Source organism: Scyliorhinus torazame, chromosome 16 (assembly GCF_047496885.1).
Source record: "Scyliorhinus torazame isolate Kashiwa2021f chromosome 16, sScyTor2.1, whole genome shotgun sequence".
Taxonomy (NCBI): Eukaryota; Metazoa; Chordata; class Chondrichthyes; order Carcharhiniformes; family Scyliorhinidae; genus Scyliorhinus; species Scyliorhinus torazame.
In genome coordinates this window covers 9,635,577-9,655,535 of record NC_092722.1, presented here as the reverse complement: position 1 = coordinate 9,655,535, position 19,959 = coordinate 9,635,577, and the positions used below count along the sequence as shown (strand labels likewise).

Sequence of the window (19,959 nt, the reverse complement as noted above, 5' to 3'; positions counted from 1 at the left end):
TATGTCTATCCAATGACCATTTGAATGCCCTTAGTGTTGGCGAGTCCACTACTGTTGCAGGCAGGGCATTCCACGCCTTACTACCCTCTGAGTAAAGAACCTACCTCTGACATCTGTCTTATATCTATCTCCCCTCAATTTAAAGCTATGTCCCCTCGTGCTAGACATCACCATCCATGGAAAAAGGCTCTCACTGTCCACCCTATCCAATCCTCTGATCATCTTGTATGCCTCAATTAAGTTACCTCTTAACCTTCTTCTCTCTAACGAAAACAGCCTCAAGTCCCTCAGCCTTTCCTCATAAGATCTTCCCTCCATACCAGGCAACATTATGGTAAATCTCCTCTGCACCCCTTTCCAATGCTTCCACATCCTTCCTAGAAAGCGGCGACCAGAATTGCACGTAATACTCCAAATGCGGCTGCACCAGAGTGTTGTATAGCTGCAACATGACCTCATGGCTCCTAAACTCAATCCCTTTACCAATAAAAGCTAACACACCGTACGCCTTCTTAACAACCCTCTCAACCTGGGTGGCAACTTTCAGGGACCTATGTACATGGACACCGAGATCTCTCTGCTCATCCACACTGCCAAGAATCTTACCATTAGCCCAGTACTCAGTCTTCCTGTTATTCCTTCCAAAATGAATCACCTCACACTTTTCTGCATTAAACTCCATTTGCCACCTCTCAGCCCAGCGCTGCAGCTTATCTATGTCCCTCTGTAACTTGTAACATCCTTCCGCACTGTCCACAACTCCACCGACTTTAGTGTCATCTGCAAATTTACTCACCCCATCCTTCTACGCCCTCCTCCAGGTCATTTATAGAAATGACAAACAGCAGTGGCCCCAAAACAGATCCTTGTGGTACACCACTAGTAACTGGACTCCAGTCTGAACATTTCCCATCAACCACCGCCCTTTGTCTTCCAGCTAGCCAATTTCTGATCCAAACTGCTAAATCACCCTGAATCCCATGCCTCCGTATTTTCTGCAGTAACGTGCTCGAATGTTGTTTGAAAAGCCGAATAGAGTCTGAAATTTGGAAATTACAGCAATGCTTTGTGCAACAGTTTGTAATTCAGAAAACCATCCCTAGGCACCCCTTCTAAACAATGCTTCTCAGAGGGCAATATGCATTTGCCAGCAGACTTGGTGAGTTTTGAATTGCTGAGGTATTCGAACAAAGGGAGGAATGATACTGCACATTCTAAATCTGTGATGGTAAAGTTTAGCGTGTGTTGCAAAACCACGCTGACGTATGTGCGAGCGGGTGTTCCAACGTGAAACACCGGTTTTGCGTGGTGAATTGTCTTTTTGGATATTAGTGAGAAATGTTTGCGGAAATGGTGAGAACTCAAACCTCTCTTTTATGAAACAACAATAAAAATGCTTATTAAAGAAGAAAGATAACGAACACTACAAAGAACAATCTCAAAATTCAGCACATTAACAGTAAGCACTTAGTCCCTCAAAGACCAGAAACCCCAAAGCATCTATTTCCCCCGTAATGCTAAATTCCAGGGAGACCCCTCCATATCCCAAACAACAACCATAATTATATTGGTCCAATCTAACCAGTGACGGCCACGCTATACGGCCTAAGTGACCAGGACTTGTCAACGGTCTTCGGTTCTGCGAAGAAAACTATCCACTGCACAAACTGGCCTTTTGCCTTCAGCACTTCCTCTCTAGCTGATCTGTTTCATGAAGTTGGGTGATGTTGCTTCTTCAACAGCTCATCTGTGACTAGCCTGCTTCCTGGCTCACAGCACTCTGACTACTAAATGTATCAATTGCAAAGAACACCGGTTCACTATTCTTTCCTGTTACTTACTTCCTCCTAGTTGCTGCCCAGACATGGTTTACAAAAGATGTGGCAGTTTGATTTTACTTGTGCCAAAAAAAAAGTATTCATTTTATTTACTTATTTTTAAAACATTTTTTTATTGGCATTTCTCATATTTATAAACAATTTTTATATACATCACATTTTTCATACCCGCGTTAATTTACTTTATTGTACAGACAGAACCTGTCTTTCATTTAATTGACTCTATATACATTTTGCTGCCCTCTGGATCGGTCTATGGCCCCTCCCCCATCCCTGCCTCCCCCCGCCCCCCCCCCCACCACTTGGCGTCAGCTGTGTTCTGCTTTTACTTTTGAGGGAAAAAAGGGATTAGCCCCCCTCCGTTCTCTTGTTTTGCGGTTTCCCCACCCTCCTACCCTCTTCCTCCACCCCCCCCCCCCTCCCCACACCCCCGGGTTGCGCAGTCCTTTGGTTCCTCATCTAATATGTTTTTTTATTCTTAACTTACTCCTCGTTGCTGGCCTCAAACAGGTTTTGGAACAGGCCGCCAAACTGCCCCCAAGTATCTAGGAAGTCTTCCTCTGACCCCCGGATGGCGTACTTCATCTTCTCCAGGTGGAGAAATTCCGAGAGGTCAGCTAGCCAGTCTGCAGCTGTGGGTGGTGCTGCCGATCGCCAGCCGAGCAGGATTCTCTGGAGTGTGATTAGGGAAGCAAAAGGAAGGGCGTTGGCCCCCTTCCCCCTGTGTAACTCTGGCTGCTCTGATACAGCGAAGATTGCCACTATCGGGCATGGCTTCACCCTCACCCTCACAACCCTAGACATTGCCTCGGAGAAGGCTGTCCAGAACCCAGCAAGTTTGGGACAAGCCCAAAACATGTGGGTGTGGTTGGCCAGGCCCCTCTGGCACCGCTCACATTTGTCCTCCACCTCCGGGAAGAACCTGCTCATTCGGGTTCTGGTCAGGTGCGCTCTGTGCACCACTTTGAGCTGCATTAGGCTTAGCCTTGCGCAGGAGGAGGTGGAGTTCACCCTGCTCAGTGCTTCACTCCAGAGTCCCCATCCTACCTCTGACCCCAGTTCGTCCTCCCATTTTTGTCTGGTCTCGTCCAGTGGTGTTCGAGCTCTGTCCAGCAACTGTCCGTATATTTTCCCACACAGCAGTGCTCCGAAAGCTAGTGATTCCAAACAAACCTGTTGACTTTAACCTGGTGGTGTAAGACTTCTTACTGTGCCCACCCGATTCCAACGCCGGCATCTCCACATCATATATAAGTCATGATGTGGAGATGCTGGCATTGGACTGGAGTGGGCACAGTAAGAAGTCTTACAACACCAGATTAAAGTCCTACAGGTTTGTTTGGAATCACTAGCTTTCGGAGCGTAGCTCCTTCCTCAGGTGAGTGTGCTATGCTCTGAAAGCTCATGATTCCAAACAAACCTATTGGACTTTAACCTGGTTGTAAGACTTCTTACTATATAATTCATTACAATCTCTGTTCTTCTGTAGAAGAGTCACATGGACTTGTAATAGCGGATGCGAAATGTTAACTCTGTTTTTCTCGCCTCACGCCGCCGAGGTCCCAGGTTTGATCCCGGCTCTGGGTTACTGTCCGTGTGGAGTTTGCACTTTCTCCCCGTATCTGCGTGGGTTTCGCCCCCACAACCCAAAGATGTGCAGGTTAGGTGGATTGGCCACGCTAAATTGCCCCTTAATTGGAAATGATGAATTGGGTACTCTAAATTTATACAAAAAACTTTGTCTCTCCACCGATGCTGCCAAACTTGATAGGTTTATCCAGCATTTTCTGTTTTCATCTCAGACTTCCAGCATCCACAGTATTTTGCTTTTATTTTGATGTTAGTCTGTGATGCTGACACAAACAAAGCAGAAGCAAAATGTAAGTTGTAGTAATAATCACTTATTGTCACAAGTAGGCTTCAATGAAGTTACTGTGAAAGGCCCCTAGTCGCCACATTCCGGCGCCTGTTCGGGGAGGCCGGTACGGGACTGCATTTCTGCATTACAGGCCAGTGATTTAGCCCACTGTGCTAAACCAGTCCCAACCAGTTGTTGCATATGTCTCACGGACACACACACACATACAGACAAATACAGAGACAGACAGCCACATGCACAGTCACACAACAGACACACACACACAAACACAGTCACACACAGGCACACACACACACAGTGACACAACAGACACACACAAACAGACAAACACACATACAGTCTCACACACATTCAGACAGAAACATACAAGTGTGATTGACAGGTGTGGGGCAGTGGCCCGGCAGTGGGACGGGGCGGAGCTAGCCGCGTGCTGACGCAGGCACGCACGGCGGTTGGCGCAGGCGCGGTGGAGGCGCGGGCAGCAGTCCCGGGCTGCGGTCAGCAGCGGGAATGGACGCGGTGACACGAGTGTTCGGTGCCTTCCCCGCCGCCCTGGCCGGAGGCCTGGGGCTCGGCATCTGCGCCGCCGGAGCCGCCATCTACAGAGTGGCCACCAGGTGAGAGGCAGCGGCAGGCCGCGGTCCCCACCACAAACCCCCTCTCCCGCCAATCCAGCGGGGGGCGGACGCACTCCCCCCCCCCCCCCCCCACTCCCCACTCCCCCCCCACTCCCCCCCCCCCACTCCCCACTCCCCCCCCCCACTGCCCACTCCCCCCCCACTCCCCTCCCCACTCCCCCCCCACCCCCACTCCCCCCCCCACCCCCACTCCCCCCCCACCCCCCACTCCCCCCCACCCCCCCCACCCCCCACCCCCCCCACCCCCCCCCACCCCCCACCCCCACTCCCCCCCCCCCCCCACTCCCCCCCCCACCCCCACTCCCCCCCCCACCCCCACTCCCCCCCCCACCCCCACTCCCCCCCCACCCCCCACTCCCCCCCCCCACCCCCCACTCCCCACCCCACCCCCCCACCCCCCCCCACCCCCCCCCCACCCCCCCCCCACCCCCCCCCCCCCCCCCACTCCCCCCCCCACCCCCCCCCCACCCCCCCCCCACCCCCCCCACCCCCCCCCACCCCCCCCCCCATCCCCCCCCCCACCCCACCCCCCCCACCCCCCCCCACTCCCCCCCCACCCCCCCCCACCCCCCCCCCACCCCCCCCCCCCCCACCCCCCCCCCCCCCACCCCCCCCCCCCCACCCCCCCCCACCCCCCCCACCCCCCCCCCACCCCCCCCCACCCCCCCCCCCCACCCCCCCCCCCACCCCCCCCCCCACCCCCCCCCACCCCCCCCCCCCCCCCCACCCCCCCCCCCACCCCCCCCCCACCCCCCCCCACTCCCACCCCCACCCCCCCCCCACCCCCTCCCCCACCCCCCCCCACCCCCCCCCCCCCCCACCCCCCCCCCCCCCCCACCCCACCCCCCCCCCCCCCCCACCCCCCCCCCACCCCCCCCCACCCCCCCCCCACTCCCCCACCCCCCCCTCCCCCCCACACCCCCCCACCCCCCCACCCCCACTCCCTCCCCCCCACCCCCACTCCCTCCCCCCACCCCCACTCCCTCCCCCCCACCCCCACTCCCTCCCCCCACCCCCACTCCCCCCCCCCCCCACCCCCCCACCCCCCACTCCCACCCCCCCACCCCCCACTCCCCTCCCCCACCCCCACCCCCCCCTCCCCCCCACCCCCACTCCCTCCCCCCCACCCCCACTCCCTCCCCCCCCCACCCCCACTCCCTCCCCCACCACCCCCACTCCCTCCCCCACCCCCACTCCCTCCCCCACCCCCACTCCCTCCCCCACCCCCACTCCCTCCCCCACCCCCACTCCCTCCCCCCCACCCCCACTCCCTCCCCCCCCCCCACTCCCTCCCCCCCCACCCCCCCCCCACTCCCTCCCCCCCACCCCCACTCCCTCCCCCCCACTCCCTCCCCCCCACCCCACTCCCTCCCCCCCACCCCCACCCCCCCACCCCCACTCCCCCACCCCCCCCACCCCCCCCCACTCCCCCACCCCCCCACCCCCCCACACCCACTCCCCCACTCCCCCACCCCCCCACCCCCCCCACTCCCCCACCCCCCCACACCCACTCCCCCACCCCCCCACACCCACTCCCCCACCCCCCCACACCCACTCCCCCACCCCCCCACACCCACTCCCCCACCCCACTCCCCACCCCCCACACCCACTCCCCCCACCCCCACCCCCACCCCCCCACCCCCACCCCCACCCCCCCACCCCCACCCCCCCACTCCCCCTCCCCCACCCCCACTCCCCCACCCCCACTCCCCCACCCCCACTCCCACTCCCCCTCCCCCACCCCCTCCCCCCCCCCACGCCCCCCCCACGCCCCCACTCCCCCCCCACGCCCCCACTCCCCCCCCACGCCCCCCCTCCCCCCCCACGCCCCCCCCACGCCCCCACTCCCCCCCCCCACGCCCCACCCCCACGCCCCCCCCCCACGCCCCACCCCCATGCCCCCCCCACGTCCCACCCCCACGCCCCCCCCCACCCCCACTCGCCCCCCCCCCACCCCCACTCGCCCCCCCCCACCCCCACTCGCCCCCCCCCACCCCCACTCGCCCCCCCCCCACGCCCCCCCCCCCACCCCCACGCCCCCCCCCACCACCCCCACGCCCCCCCCACCACCCCCACGCCCCCCCCACCACCCCCACGCCCCCCCCCCCACCACCCCCACGCCCCCCCCACCACCCCCACGCCCCCCCCACCACCCCCACGCCCCCCCCGCCACCCCCACGCCCCTCCCCGCCCCCCCCCACCACCCCCACGCCCACCCCCACGCCCCCCCCACCACCCCCACGCCCACCCCCACGCCCCCCCCCACCCCCACGCCCACCCCCACCACCCCCACGCCCACCCCCACGCCCCCCCCCACCACCCCCATGCCCACCCCCACGCCCCCCCCCCACCACCCCCACGCCCCCCCCCCCACCACCCCCACGCCCCCCCCACCACCCCCACGCCCCCCCCACCACCCCCACGCCCCTCCCCACCACCCCACGCCCCTCCCCACCACCCCCACGCCCCTCCCCACCACCCCCACGCCCCCCCCACCACCCCCACGCCCCCCCCCACCACCCCCACGCCCACCCCCACGCCCCCCCCACCACCCCCACGCCCCCCCCCCCACGCCCCCCCCCACGCCCCCCCCCACCACCCCCACTTCCCCCCCCACCACCCCCACTTCCCCCCCCACCACCTCCACTTCCCCCCCCACCACCTCCACTCCCCCCCCCACCACCCCACTCCCCCCCCACCACCCCACTCCCCCCCCACCACCCCCACCCCCCCCCCACCACCCCCACTCCCCCCCCCACCACCCCCACTCCCCCCCCACCCCCACTCCCCCCCCCACCACCCCCACTCCCCCCCCCACCACCCCCACTCCCCCCCACCACCCCCCACTCCCCCCCCCCCACCACCCCCACTCCCCCCCCCCACCACCCCCACTCCCCCCCCCCACCACCCCCACTCCCCCCCCCACCACCCCCACTCCCCCCCCACCACCCCCACTCCCCCCCCCCAACCACCCCACCCCCCCCAACCACCCCCACTCCCCCCCCCAACCACCCCCACTCCCCCCCCACCACCCCCACTTCCCCCCCCCCACCACCCCCACTTCCCCCCCACCACCCCACTTCCACCCCCACTTCCCCCCCCCCACCACCCCCACTTCCCCCCCCACCACCCCCACTTCCCCCCCACCACCCCCACTTCCACCCCCACTTCCCCCCCCACCACCCCCACTTCCCCCCCCCACCACCCCCACTTCCCCCCCCACCACCCCACTTCCCCCCCACTTCCCCCCCCACCACCCCCCACTTCCCCCCCCACCCCCCCCACTTCCCCCCCCACTTCCCCCCCACTTCCCCCCCCCCACTTCCTCCCCCACCACCCCCACTTCCCCCCCACCACCACTTCCCCCCCCACCACCACTTCCCCCCCCACCACCCCCACTTCCCCCCCACTTCCCCCCCCACCACCCCCACTTCCCCCCCACCACCCCCACTTCCCCCCCCACTCCCCCCCCACCACCCCCACTCCCCCCCCCACCACCCCCACTCCCCCCCCCACCACCCCCACTTCCCCCCACCACCCCCACTTCCCCCCCACCACCCCCACTTCCCCCCCCACCAGCCCCACTTCCCCCCCCCACCAGCCCCACTTCCCCCCCCACCAGCCCCACTTCCCCCCCCCCAGCCCCACTTCCCCCCCCACCAGCCCCACTTCCCCCCCCACCCACCCCCACTTCCCCCCCCACCACCCCCACTTCCCCCCCCACCACCCCCACTTCCCCCCCCCCACCCCCACTTCCCCCCCCCACCACCCCCACTTCCCCCCCCACCACCCCCACTTCCCCCCCCACCCCCACTTCCCCCCCCACTTCCCCCCCCCACCACCCCCACTTCCCCCCCCCCACCACCCCCACTTCCCCCCCCCACCACCCCCACTTCCCCCCCCACCACCCCCACTTCCCCCCCCACCACCCCCACTTCCCCCCCCACCACCCCACTTCCCCCCCCACCACCCCACTTCCCCCCCCCACCACCCCCACTTCCCCCCCCACCACCCCCACTTCCCCCCCCACCACCCCCACTTCCCCCCCACCACCCCCACTTCCCCCCCCACCACCCCCACTTCCCCCCCCACTCCCCCCCCCACTCCCCCCCCCACTCCCCCCCCCCCCCACTCCCCACTCCCCCCCACCCCCACTCCCCCCCCCACCCCCACTCCCCCCCACCCCCACTCCCCCCCACCCCCACTCCCCCCCACCCCCACTCCCCCCCACCCCCACTCCCCCCCCACCCCCACTCCCACCCCCACGCCCCCCCCACCCCCCCCACTCCCTCCCCCACCCCCCCCCACTCCCCACCCCCCCCCACTCCCTCCCCCACCCCCCCCCCACTCCCTCCCCCACCCCCCCCCACTCCCTCCCCCACCCCCCCCACTCCCTCCCCACCCCCCCTCACTCCCTCCCCCACCCCCCCACTCCCTCCCCCACCCCCCCACCCCCCACTCCCTCCCCCACCCCCCCACCCCCACTCCCTCCCCCCCACCCCCCCACCCCCACCCCCCCACCCCCCCCTCCCCCACCCCCACTCCCCCACTCCCCCACCCCCCCACCCCCACTCCCCCACTCCCCCACCCCCCCACCCCCACTCCCCCACCCCCACTCCCCCACCCCCACCCCCCCACCCCCCCACCCCCACCCCCACCCCCCCACCCCCACCCCCACTCCCCCTCCCCCACCCCCCACTCCCCCTCCCCCACCCCCACTCCCCCTCCCCCACCCCCACTCCCCCTCCCCCACTCCCACTCCCCCTCCCCCACCCCCACCCCCACGCCCCCCCCACGCACGCCCCCACGCCCCCACTCCCCCCCCCCCCCCACGCCCCCCCCACGCCCCCACTCCCCCCCCCCACGCCCCCCCCCCACGCCCCCCCCCCACCCCCACTCGCCCCCCCCCACCCCCACTCGCCCCCCCCCACTCGCCCCCCCCCACCCCCACGCCCCCCCCACCACCCCCACGCCCCCCCCCCACCACCCCCACGCCCCCCCCCACGCCCCCCCCCACCACCCCCACGCCCCCCCCCACGCCCCCCCCCACCACCCCCCCGCCCCCCCCCCACCACCCCCCCGCCCCCCCCCACCACCCCCCCCACCACCCCCACGCCCCACCCCCACGCCCCCCCCACCACCCCCACGCCCCCCCCACCACCCCCACGCCCCCCCCACCACCCCCACGCCCCCCCACCACCCCCACGCCCCCCCCACCACCCCCACGCCCCCCCACCACCCCCACGCCCCCCCCACCACCCCCACGCCCCCCCCACCACCCCCACGCCCCCCCCACCACCCCCACGCCCCCCCCACCACCCCCCACGCCCCCCCCCACCACCCCCACGCCCCCCCCACCACCCCCCCCACCACCCCCCCACCACCCCCCCCACCACCCCCACGCCCCCCCCACCACCCCCACGCCCCCCCCACGCCCCCCCACCACCCCCCACGCCCCCCCCACCACCCCCACGCCCCCCCCACCGCCCCCCACGCCCACCCCCACGCCCCCCCCCACCACCCCCACGCCCACCCCCACGCCCCCCCCACCACCCCCACGCCCCCCCCCACCACCCCCACGCCCCCCCCACCACCCCCACGCCCCTCCCCACCACCCCCACGCCCCTCCCCACCACCCCCACGCCCCCCCCCACCACCCCCACGCCCACCCCCACGCCCCCCCCACCACCCCCACGCCCCCCCCACGCCCCCCCCCACCACCCCCACTTCCCCCCCCACCACCTCCACTTCCCCCCCCACCACCTCCACTTCCCCCCCCCACCACCTCCACTTCCCCCCCCACCACCTCCACTTCCCCCCACCACCCTCCACTCCCCCCACCACCCCCACTCCCCCCCCACCACCCCCCACTCCCCCCCCCACTCCCCCCCCCCACTCCCCCCCCACCCCCCCCCCACCCCACCCCCCCCCACCACCCCCCACTCCCCCCACCACCCCCACTTCCCCCCCCACCACCCCCACTTCCCCCCCCACCACCCCCCACTCCCCCCCCACTCCCCCCCACCACCCCCACTTCCCCCCCACCACCCCCACTTCCCCCCCACCACCCCCACTTCCCCCCCCCACCCCACCCCCCACCACCCCCCACCACCCCCCACTTCCCCCCCACCTCCCCCACACCCCCCCCACCCCACTTCCCCCCACCACCCCACTTCCCCCCCACTTCCCCCCCACCACCCCCACTTCCCCCCCCACCACCCCCACTTCCCCCCCCACCACCCCCACTTCCCCCCCCACCACCCCCACTTCCCCCCCCCACCACCCCCACTTCCCCCCCCCACCACCCCCACTTCCCCCCCCACCACCCCCACGTCCCCCCCCACCACCCCCACTTCCCCCCCCACCACCCCCACTTCCCCCCCCACCAGCCCCCACTTCCCCCCCCACCAGCCCCACTTCCCCCCCCACCACCCCCACTTCCCCCCCCCCCCACCCACCCCCACTACCCCCACTTCCCCCCCCCCACCACCCCCACTTCCCCCCCCACCACCCCCACTTCCCCCCCACCACCCCCACTTCCCCCCCCCACCACCCCCACTTCCCCCCCCACCACCCCCACTTCCCCCCCCACCACCCCCACTTCCCCCCCCCCCACCCCCACTTCCCCCCCCCCCACCCCCACTTCCCCCCCCACCACCCCCACTTCCCCCCCCCACCACCCCCACTTCCCCCCCCACCACCCCCACTTCCCCCCCCCACCACCCCCACTCCCCCCCCACCACCCCCACTTCCCCCCCACCACCCCCACTTCCCCCCCCACCACCCCCCACTTCCCCCCCCCCCCACCCCCCCCCCCCCCCCACCCCCCCCACCACCCCCCACCCCCCCCCTCCCCCCCCACCACCCCCCCCCCCCACCACCCCCACCCCCCCCACCACCCCCACTTCCCCCCCACCACCCCCACTTCCCCCCCCACCACCCCCACTCCCCCCCCCCACCCCCCACCCCCCCCCACCACCCCCACTCCCCCCCCCACCACCCCCCACTCCCCCCCCACCACCCCCCCACTCCCCCCCCACCACCCCCCCACCCCCCCCACCACCCCCCCACCACCCCCCCACCACCCCCCCCCACCACCCCCACCACCCCCCCCCACCACCCCCACCACCCCCCCCCACCACCCCCCACCACCCCCCCCACACCCCCCCACCCCCCCCCCACCACCCCCACCACCCCCCCCCCACCACCCCCACCCCCCCCCCACCCCCCCAACCCCCCCCCACCACCCCCCACTCCCCCCCCACCACCCCCCCACCCCCCCCCACCACCCCCCCCCCCCCACCCCCCCACTCCCCCCCCCACCACCCCACCCCCCCCCACCTCCCCCCCCCCCCCACCCCCACTTCCCCCCCCACCCCCCCCCACCACCCCCCCCCCCCACCCCCCCCCACCACCCCCACTCCCCCCCCCACCCCCCCCCACCACCCCCCACTCCCCACCCCCCCCACCACCCCCCCCCACCCCCCCCCCACCACCCCCCACCCCCCCCACCCCCCCCCACCCCCCCCCCACCCCCCCCCACCCCCCCCCACCCCCCCCACCCCCCCCACCACCCCCACCCCCCCCCCACCCCCCCACTCCCCCCCCACCACCCCCACTCCCCCCCCACCACCCCCCACCCCCCCCACCCCCCCCCACCACCCCCACTCCCCCCCCACCACCCCCACTTCCCCCCCCACCACCCCCACTTCCCCCCCCACCACCCCCACTTCCCCCCCACTCCCCCCCCACCACCCCCACTTCCCCCCCCACCACCCCCACTTCCCCCCCCACCACCCCCCACTTCCCCCCCACCACCCCCACTTCCCCCCCACCACCCTCCCCCCCACCACCCCCACTTCCCCCCCACTTCCCCCCCACCACCCCCACTTCCCCCCCCACCACCCCCACTTCCCCCCCACCACCCCCACTTCCCCCCCCACCACCCCACTTCCCCCCCCACCACCCCCACTTCCCCCCCCACCACCCCCACTTCCCCCCCCACCACCCCCCACTTCCCCCCCCACCACCCCCCACTTCCCCCCCACCACCCCCACTTCCCCCCCCACCACCCCACTTCCCCCCCACCACCCCCACTTCCCCCCCCACCACCCCACTTCCCCCCCACCACCCCCCACTTCCCCCCCACCACCCCCACTTCCCCCCCCACCACCCCACTTCCCCCCCCACCACCCCCACTTCCCCCCCCCCACCCACCCCCCCACTTCCCCCCCCACCACCCCCACTCCCCCCCCCCACCCCCACTTCCCCCCCCACCACCCCCACTTCCCCCCCCACCACCCCCACTCCCCCCCCCACCACCCCCACTTCCCCCCCCCCCCCACCCCCCCACCACCCCCACCCCCCCCCACCACCCCCACTTCCCCCCCCACCACCCCCCACTCCCCCCCCACCACCCCCACTTCCCCCCCCACCACCCCCACTTCCCCCCCCCACCACCCCCACTTCCCCCCCCCACCACCCCCCCACCACCCCCCCCACCCCCCCCCACACCCCCCCCCACCCCCCCCACCACCCCCCCCACCCCCCCACCACCCCCCCCCACCACCCCCCCCACCCCCCCCCACCACCCCCCCCACCACCCCCCCCCCCCCCCCCACCCCCCCCCCCCCCCACCACCCCCACCTCCCCCCCACCACCCCCCACCCCCCCCCCCACCCCCACCCCCCCCACCCCCCCCCCCCCCCCACCACCCCCACCCCCCCCCACCCCCCCCACCCCCCCCCACCACCCCCCCACCACCCCCCCACCCCCCCACACCCCCCCCCCCCCACCACCCCCACTCCCCCCCCCACCACCCCCACTTCCCCCCCACCACCCCCACTCCCCCCCCACCCCCCCCACAACCCCCCCCCACCACCCCCACTCCCCCCCACCACCCCCCACCTCCCCCCCAACCCCCCCCCACCCCCCCCCACCCCCCACCCCCCCACCAACCCCCACTTCCCCCCCCACCACCCCCACTCCCCCCCCACCACCCCCACTCCCCCCACCACCCCCACCCCCCCCACCACCCCCACTTCCCCCCCACCACCCCCACTTCCCCCCCAACCACCCCCCACTTCCCCCCCACCACCCCCACTTCCCCCCCCAACCCCCACCCCCCCCAACCCCCCCCCACCCCCCCACCCCCCCCACCCCCCCACTTCCCCCCCCCCCACCACCCCCCACTTCCCCCCCCACCACCCCCACTTCCCCCCCACCACCCCCACTTCCCCCCCACCACCCCCACTTCCCCCCCCACCACCCCACTTCCCCCCCCACCACCCCCACTTCCCCCCCCCCACCACCCCCACTTCCCCCCCACCACCCCCACTTCCCCCCCCACCACCCCCACTTCCCCCCCACCACCCCCACTTCCCCCCCCCACCACCCCCACTTCCCCCCCCACCCCCCCCACTCCCCCCCCCCACCACCCCCCCACTTCCCCCCCCACCACCCCCCCACCCCCCCCAACCCCCCCCACCACCCCCACTCCCCCCCACCACCCCCACTTCCCCCCCACCACCCCCACTTCCCCCCCCACCACCCCCACTTCCCCCCCCCCCCACACCCCCCCCACTTCCCCCCCACCACCCCCACTCCCCCCCCCACTCCCCCCCCACTCCCCCCCACCACCCCCCACTCCCCCCCCACCCCCCCCACTCCCCCCCACCCCCCCCCCACCCCCCCCACCACCCCCCCCACTCCCCCCCCCCCACCCCCCCACTCCCCCCCACCCCCCCCACTTCCCCCCCCCACCACCCCCACTTCCCCCCCCACCACCCCCACTCCCCCCCACCACCCCCACCCCCCACCACCCCCACTCCCCCCCACCACCCCCACTTCCCCCCCCCCCCCCACCCCCCCCCACCCCCCCCCACCCCCCCCCACTCCCCCCCCCACTCCCCCCCCACTCCCCCCCCCCCCCACTCCCCCCCCCCACTCCACCCCCCCCACTCCACCCCCCCCCACCACCCCCACTCCCCCCCCCACCACCCCCACTCCCCCCCCACCACCCCCACTCCCCCCCCACCACCCCCACTCCCCCCCACCACCCCCACTCCCCCCCCACCACCCCCACTCCCCCCCCACCACCCCCACTCCCCCCCACCACCCCCCCACCACCCCCACTCCCCCCCCACCACCCCCACTCCCCCCCACCACCCCCACTCCCCCCCCACCACCCCCACTCCCCCCCCACCACCCCCACTCCCCCCCCACCACCCCCACTCCCCCCCCCTCCACCCCCCCACTCCACCCCCCCCACTCCACCCCCCCCCACTCCACCCCCCCCACTCCACCCCCCCCACTCCACCCCCCCACTCCCCCCCCATTCCCCCCCCAGCACCCCCTCCACTCCCACTCCCCCCCCACTCCCTCCCCCACCCCCCCCACTCCCTCCCCCACCCCCCCCCACTCCCTCCCCCACCCCCCCCCACTCCCTCCCCCACCCCCCCCACTCCCTCCCCCACCCCCCCACTCCCTCCCCCACCCCCCCACTCCCTCCCCCACCCCCCCACCCCCACTCCCTCCCCCACCCCCCCACCCCCACTCCCTCCCCCCCACCCCCACCCCCCCACCCCCACTCCCCACCCCCCCACCCCCACTCCCCCACCCCCCCACCCCCACTCCCCCACCCCCCCACACCCACTCCCCCACCCCCCCACACCCACTCCCCCACCCCCCACTCCCCCACCCCCACTCCCCCACCCCCCCACCCCCCACCCCCACCCCCCCACCCCCACCCCCCACCCCCCCACTCCCCTCCCCCACCCCCACTCCCCCTCCCCCACTCCCACTCCCCCTCCCCCACCCCCACGCCCCCCCCCACGCCCCCACTCCCCCCCCACGCCCCCCCCACGCCCCACTCCCCCCCCACTCCCCCCCCCACGCCCCACCCCCACGCCCCCCCCCCACGCCCCACCCCCACGCCCCCCCCCACCCCCACTCGCCCCCCCGCCACCCCCACTCGCCCACCCCCCACTCGCCCCCCCCACCCCCACGCCCCCCCACCACCCCCACGCCCCCCCCACCACCCCCACGCCCCCCCCCCACCACCCCCACGCCCCCCCCACCACCCCCACGCCCCCCCCCACCACCCCCACGCCCCCCCCCACCACCCCCTCGCCCCCCCCCACCACCCCCCCGCCCCCCCCCACCACCCCCCCGCCCCCCCCACCACCCCCCCCACCACCCCCACGCCCCCCCCTACCACCCCCACGCCCCCCCCACCACCCCCACGCCCCCCCCACCACCCCCACGCCCCCCCACCACCCCCACGCCCCCCCACCACCCCCACGCCCCCCCCCACCACCCCCACGCCCCCCCCACCACCCCCACGCCCCCCCCCACCACCCCCACGCCCCCCCACCACCCCCACGCCCCCCCCACCACCCCCACGCCCCCCCCACCACCCCCACGCCCCTCCCCCGCCCCCCCCCCCCACCACCCCCACGCCCACCCCCACGCCCCCCCCACCACCCCCACGCCCACCCCCACCACCCCCACGCCCACCCCCACGCCCCCCCCACCACCCCCACGCCCACCCCCACGCCCCCCCCACCACCCCCACGCCCCCCCCACCACCCCCACGCCCCCCCCACCACCCCCACGCCCCTCCCCACCACCCCCACGCCCCTCCCCACCACCCCCACGCCCCCCCACCACCCCCACGCCCACCCCCACGCCCCCCCCACCACCCCCACGCCCCCCCCCCACGCCCCCCCCACCACCCCCACTTCCCCCCCCACCACCTCCACTTCCCCCCCCCCACCACCTCCACTTCCCCCCCCCACCACCTCCACTCCCCCCCCACCACCTCCACTTCCCCCCCCCACCACCTCCACTTCCCCCCCCCACCACCACCCACTCCCCCCCCCACCACCCCCACATCCCCCCCCACCACCCCCACTCCCCCCCACCACCCCCACCCCCCCCACCACCCCCACTCCCCCCCCCACCACCCCCACTCCCCCCCCCACCACCCCCACTCCCCCCCCCACCACCCCCACTCCCCCCCCACCACCCCCACTCCCCCCCCCACCACCCCCACTCCCCCCCCACCACCCCCCCCCACTTCCCCCCCACCACCCCCACTTCCCCCCCACCACCCCCACTTCCCCCCCACCACCCCCACTTCCCACCCCCACTTCCCCCCCACCACCCCCACTTCCCCCCCCACCACCCCCACTTCCCCCCCCCACCACCCCCCACTTCCCCCCCCCACCACCCCCACTTCCCCCCCCACTTCCCCCCCACTTCCCCCCCCACTTCCCCCCCACTTCCCCCCCCACTTCCTCCCCCACCACCCCCACTTCCCCCCCACCACCACTTCCCCCCCCACCACCACTTCCCCCCCACCACCCCCACTTCCCCCCCACTTCCCCCCCCCACCACCCCCACTTCCCCCCCCACCACCCCCACTTCCCCCCCCACCACCCCCCACTCCCCCCCCACCACCCCCACTCCCCCCCCCACCACCCCCACTTCCCCCCCCCACCACCCCCACTTCCCCCCCCACCACCCCCCACTTCCCCCCCCCCACCACCCCCACTTCCCCCCCCACCACCCCCACTTCCCCCCCCACCACCCCCCACTTCCCCCCCCACCAGCCCCACTTCCCCCCCCACCAGCCCCACTTCCCCCCCCACCAGCCCCACTTCCCCCCCCACCAGCCCCACTTCCCCCCCCACCAGCCCCACTTCCCCCCCCACCACCCCCACTTCCCCCCCCCCACCCCCACTTCCCCCCCCACCACCCCCCACTTCCCCCCCCACCACCCCCACTTCCCCCCCCCACCACCCCCACTTCCCCCCCCCCCACCACCCCCACTTCCCCCCCCACCACCCCCACTTCCCCCCCCACCACCCCCACTTCCCCCCCCACCACCCCCACTTCCCCCCCCACCACCCCCACTTCCCCCCCCCACCACCCCCACTTCCCCCCCACCACCCCCACTCCCCCCCCCACCACCCCCACTTCCCCCCCACCACCCCCACTTCCCCCCCCACCACCCCCACTTCCCCCCCACCACCCCCACTTCCCCCCCCACCACCCCCACTCCCCCCCCCACTCCCCCCCCCACTCCCCCCCCCACTCCCCACTCCCCCCCCACCCCCACTCCCCCCCCCACCCCCACTCCCCCCCCACCCCCACTCCCCCCCCACCCCACTCCCCCCACCCCCACTCCCCCCCACCCCCACTCCCCCCCACCCCCACTCCCCCCCCACCCCCACTCCCCCCCCCACCCCCACTCCCCCCCCCACCCCCACTCCCCCCCCACCCCCACTCCCCCCCCACCCCCACTCCCACCCCCACGCCCCCCCCACCCCCTCCCCCACCCCCCCCACTCCCTCCCCCACCCCCCCCCACTCCCCCCCCACTCCCCCCCCCCACCCCCCCCCCACTCCCTCCCCCACCCCCCCCCCCCACTCCCTCCCCCACCCCCCCCCCCCACTCCCTCCCCCACCCCCCCCACTCCCTCCCCCACCCCCCCCCACTCCCTCCCCCACCCCCCCTCACTCCCTCCCCCACCCCCCCACTCCCTCCCCCACCCCCCACCCCCACTCCCTCCCCCACCCCCCCACCCCCACTCCCTCCCCCCCACCCTCCCACCCCCACCCCCCCACCCCCCCTCCCCCACCCCCACTCCCCCACTCCCCCACCCCCACTCCCCCACTCCCCCACCCCCACTCCCCCACCCCCCCACCCCCACCCCCCCACCCCCACTCCCCCCACCCCCCCACCCCCACTCCCCGACCCCCACCCCCCCACCCCCCACCCCCACCCCCACCCCCCCACCCCCAACCCCAACCCCACCCCCACCCCCCCACCCCCACCCCCACCCCCCCACCCCCACCCCCCCACCCCCACTCCCCTCCCCCACTCCCCCTCCCCCACCCCCACTCCCCCACCCCCACTCCCACTCCCCCTCCCCACCCCCTCCCCCACCCCCACCCCCACGCCCCCCCCACGCACGCCCCCACGCCCCCACTCCCCCCCCCCCACGCCCCCACGCCCCACCCCCACGCCCCCCCCCCCCCACTCGCCCCCCCCACCCCCACTCGCCCACCCCCACTCGCCCCCCCACCCCCACTCGCCCCCCCACCCCCACGCCCCCCCCACCACCCCCACGCACCCCCCCACCACCCCCACGCCCCCCCCCACCACCCCCACGCCCCCCCCCACCACCCCCACGCCCCCCCCACCACCCCCACGCCCCCCCCCCACGCCCCCCCCACCACCCCCACGCCCCCCCCACCACCCCCCCGCCCCCCCCACCACCCCCCCGCCCCCCCCCACCACCCTCCCGCCCCCCCCCACCACCCCCCCCACCACCCCCACGCCCCCCCCCACCACCCCCACGCCCCCCCCACCACCCCCACGCCCCCCCCACCACCCCCACGCCCCCCCACCACCCCCACGCCCCCCCCACCACCCCCACGCCCCCCCCACCACCCCCACGCCCCCCCCACCACCCCCACGCCCCCCCCACCACCCCCACGCCCCCCCCACCACCCCCACGCCCCCCCCACCACCCCCACGCCCCCCCCACCACCCCCACGCCCCCCCCACCACCCCCACGCCCCCCCACCACCCCCACGCCCCCCCCACGCCCCCCCCACCACCCCCACGCCCCCCCCACCACCCCCACGCCCACCCCCACGCCCCCCCCACCACCCCCACGCCCACCCCCACGCCCCCCCCCACCACCCCCACGCCCCCCCCACCACCCCCACGCCCCCCCCACCACCCCCACGCCCCTCCCCACCACCCCCACGCCCCTCCCCACCACCCCCACGCCCCCCCCCACGCCCCCCCCCACCACCCCCACGCCCCCCCACGCCCACCCCCACCACCCCACTTCCCCCCCACCACCTCCACTTCCCCCCCCACCACCTCCACTTCCCCCCCCACCACCTCCACTTCCCCCCCCACCACCTCCACTTCCCCCCCCACCACCTCCACTTCCCCCCCCACCACCTCCACTTCCCCCCCCACCACCCCCACTCCCCCCCCACCACCCCCACTCCCCCCCCCACCCCCCCCCCCACCACCCCCCCCCCCACCCCCCCCCCACCACCCCCCCCACTCCCCCCCCACCACCCCCACCACCCCCACTTCCCCCCCACCACCCCCACTTCCCCCCCACCACCCCCACTTCCCCCCCCACCTCCCCCCCCACCACCCCCACTTCCCCCCCACCACCCCCACTTCCCCCCCCACCACCCCCACTTCCCCCCCCACCACCCCCACTTCCCCCCCCACCACCCCCCACTTCCCCCCCCCCCACTTCCCCCCCCACTTCCCCCCCCCACCACCCCCACTTCCCCCCCCCACCACCACTTCCCCCCCCACCACCCCCACTTCCCCCCCACTTCCCCCTCCACCACCCCCACTTCCCCCCCCACCACCCCCACTTCCCCCCCCACCACCCCCACTTCCCCCCCCACCACCCCCACTTCCCCCCCCACCACCCCCACTTCCCCCCCCACCACCCCCACTTCCCCCCCCACCACCCCCACTTCCCCCCCACCACCCCCACTTCCCCCCCACCACCCCCACTTCCCCCCCCACCACCCCCACTTCCCCCCCCACCAGC

At 73.9% G+C, this 19,959-nt stretch overlaps 1 protein-coding gene across 4 annotated transcripts in view; it reads left to right on the top strand.

The window, feature by feature from the left end:
- Positions 1 to 4,170: 4,170 nt before the first annotated feature.
- The window catches only part of tmem201 (transmembrane protein 201), a 230,513-nt gene continuing 214,724 nt past the window's right edge, over positions 4,171 to 19,959 (top strand). For all 4 annotated transcript variants that reach the window (XM_072477917.1, XM_072477916.1, XM_072477918.1 and 1 more), the window contains exon 1: positions 4,171 to 4,334. In XM_072477917.1, coding sequence (XP_072334018.1) covers positions 4,228 to 4,334 — 107 coding nt within the window. In that variant the 5' untranslated portion in view covers positions 4,171 to 4,227. The remainder of the gene's footprint in view (positions 4,335 to 19,959) is intronic.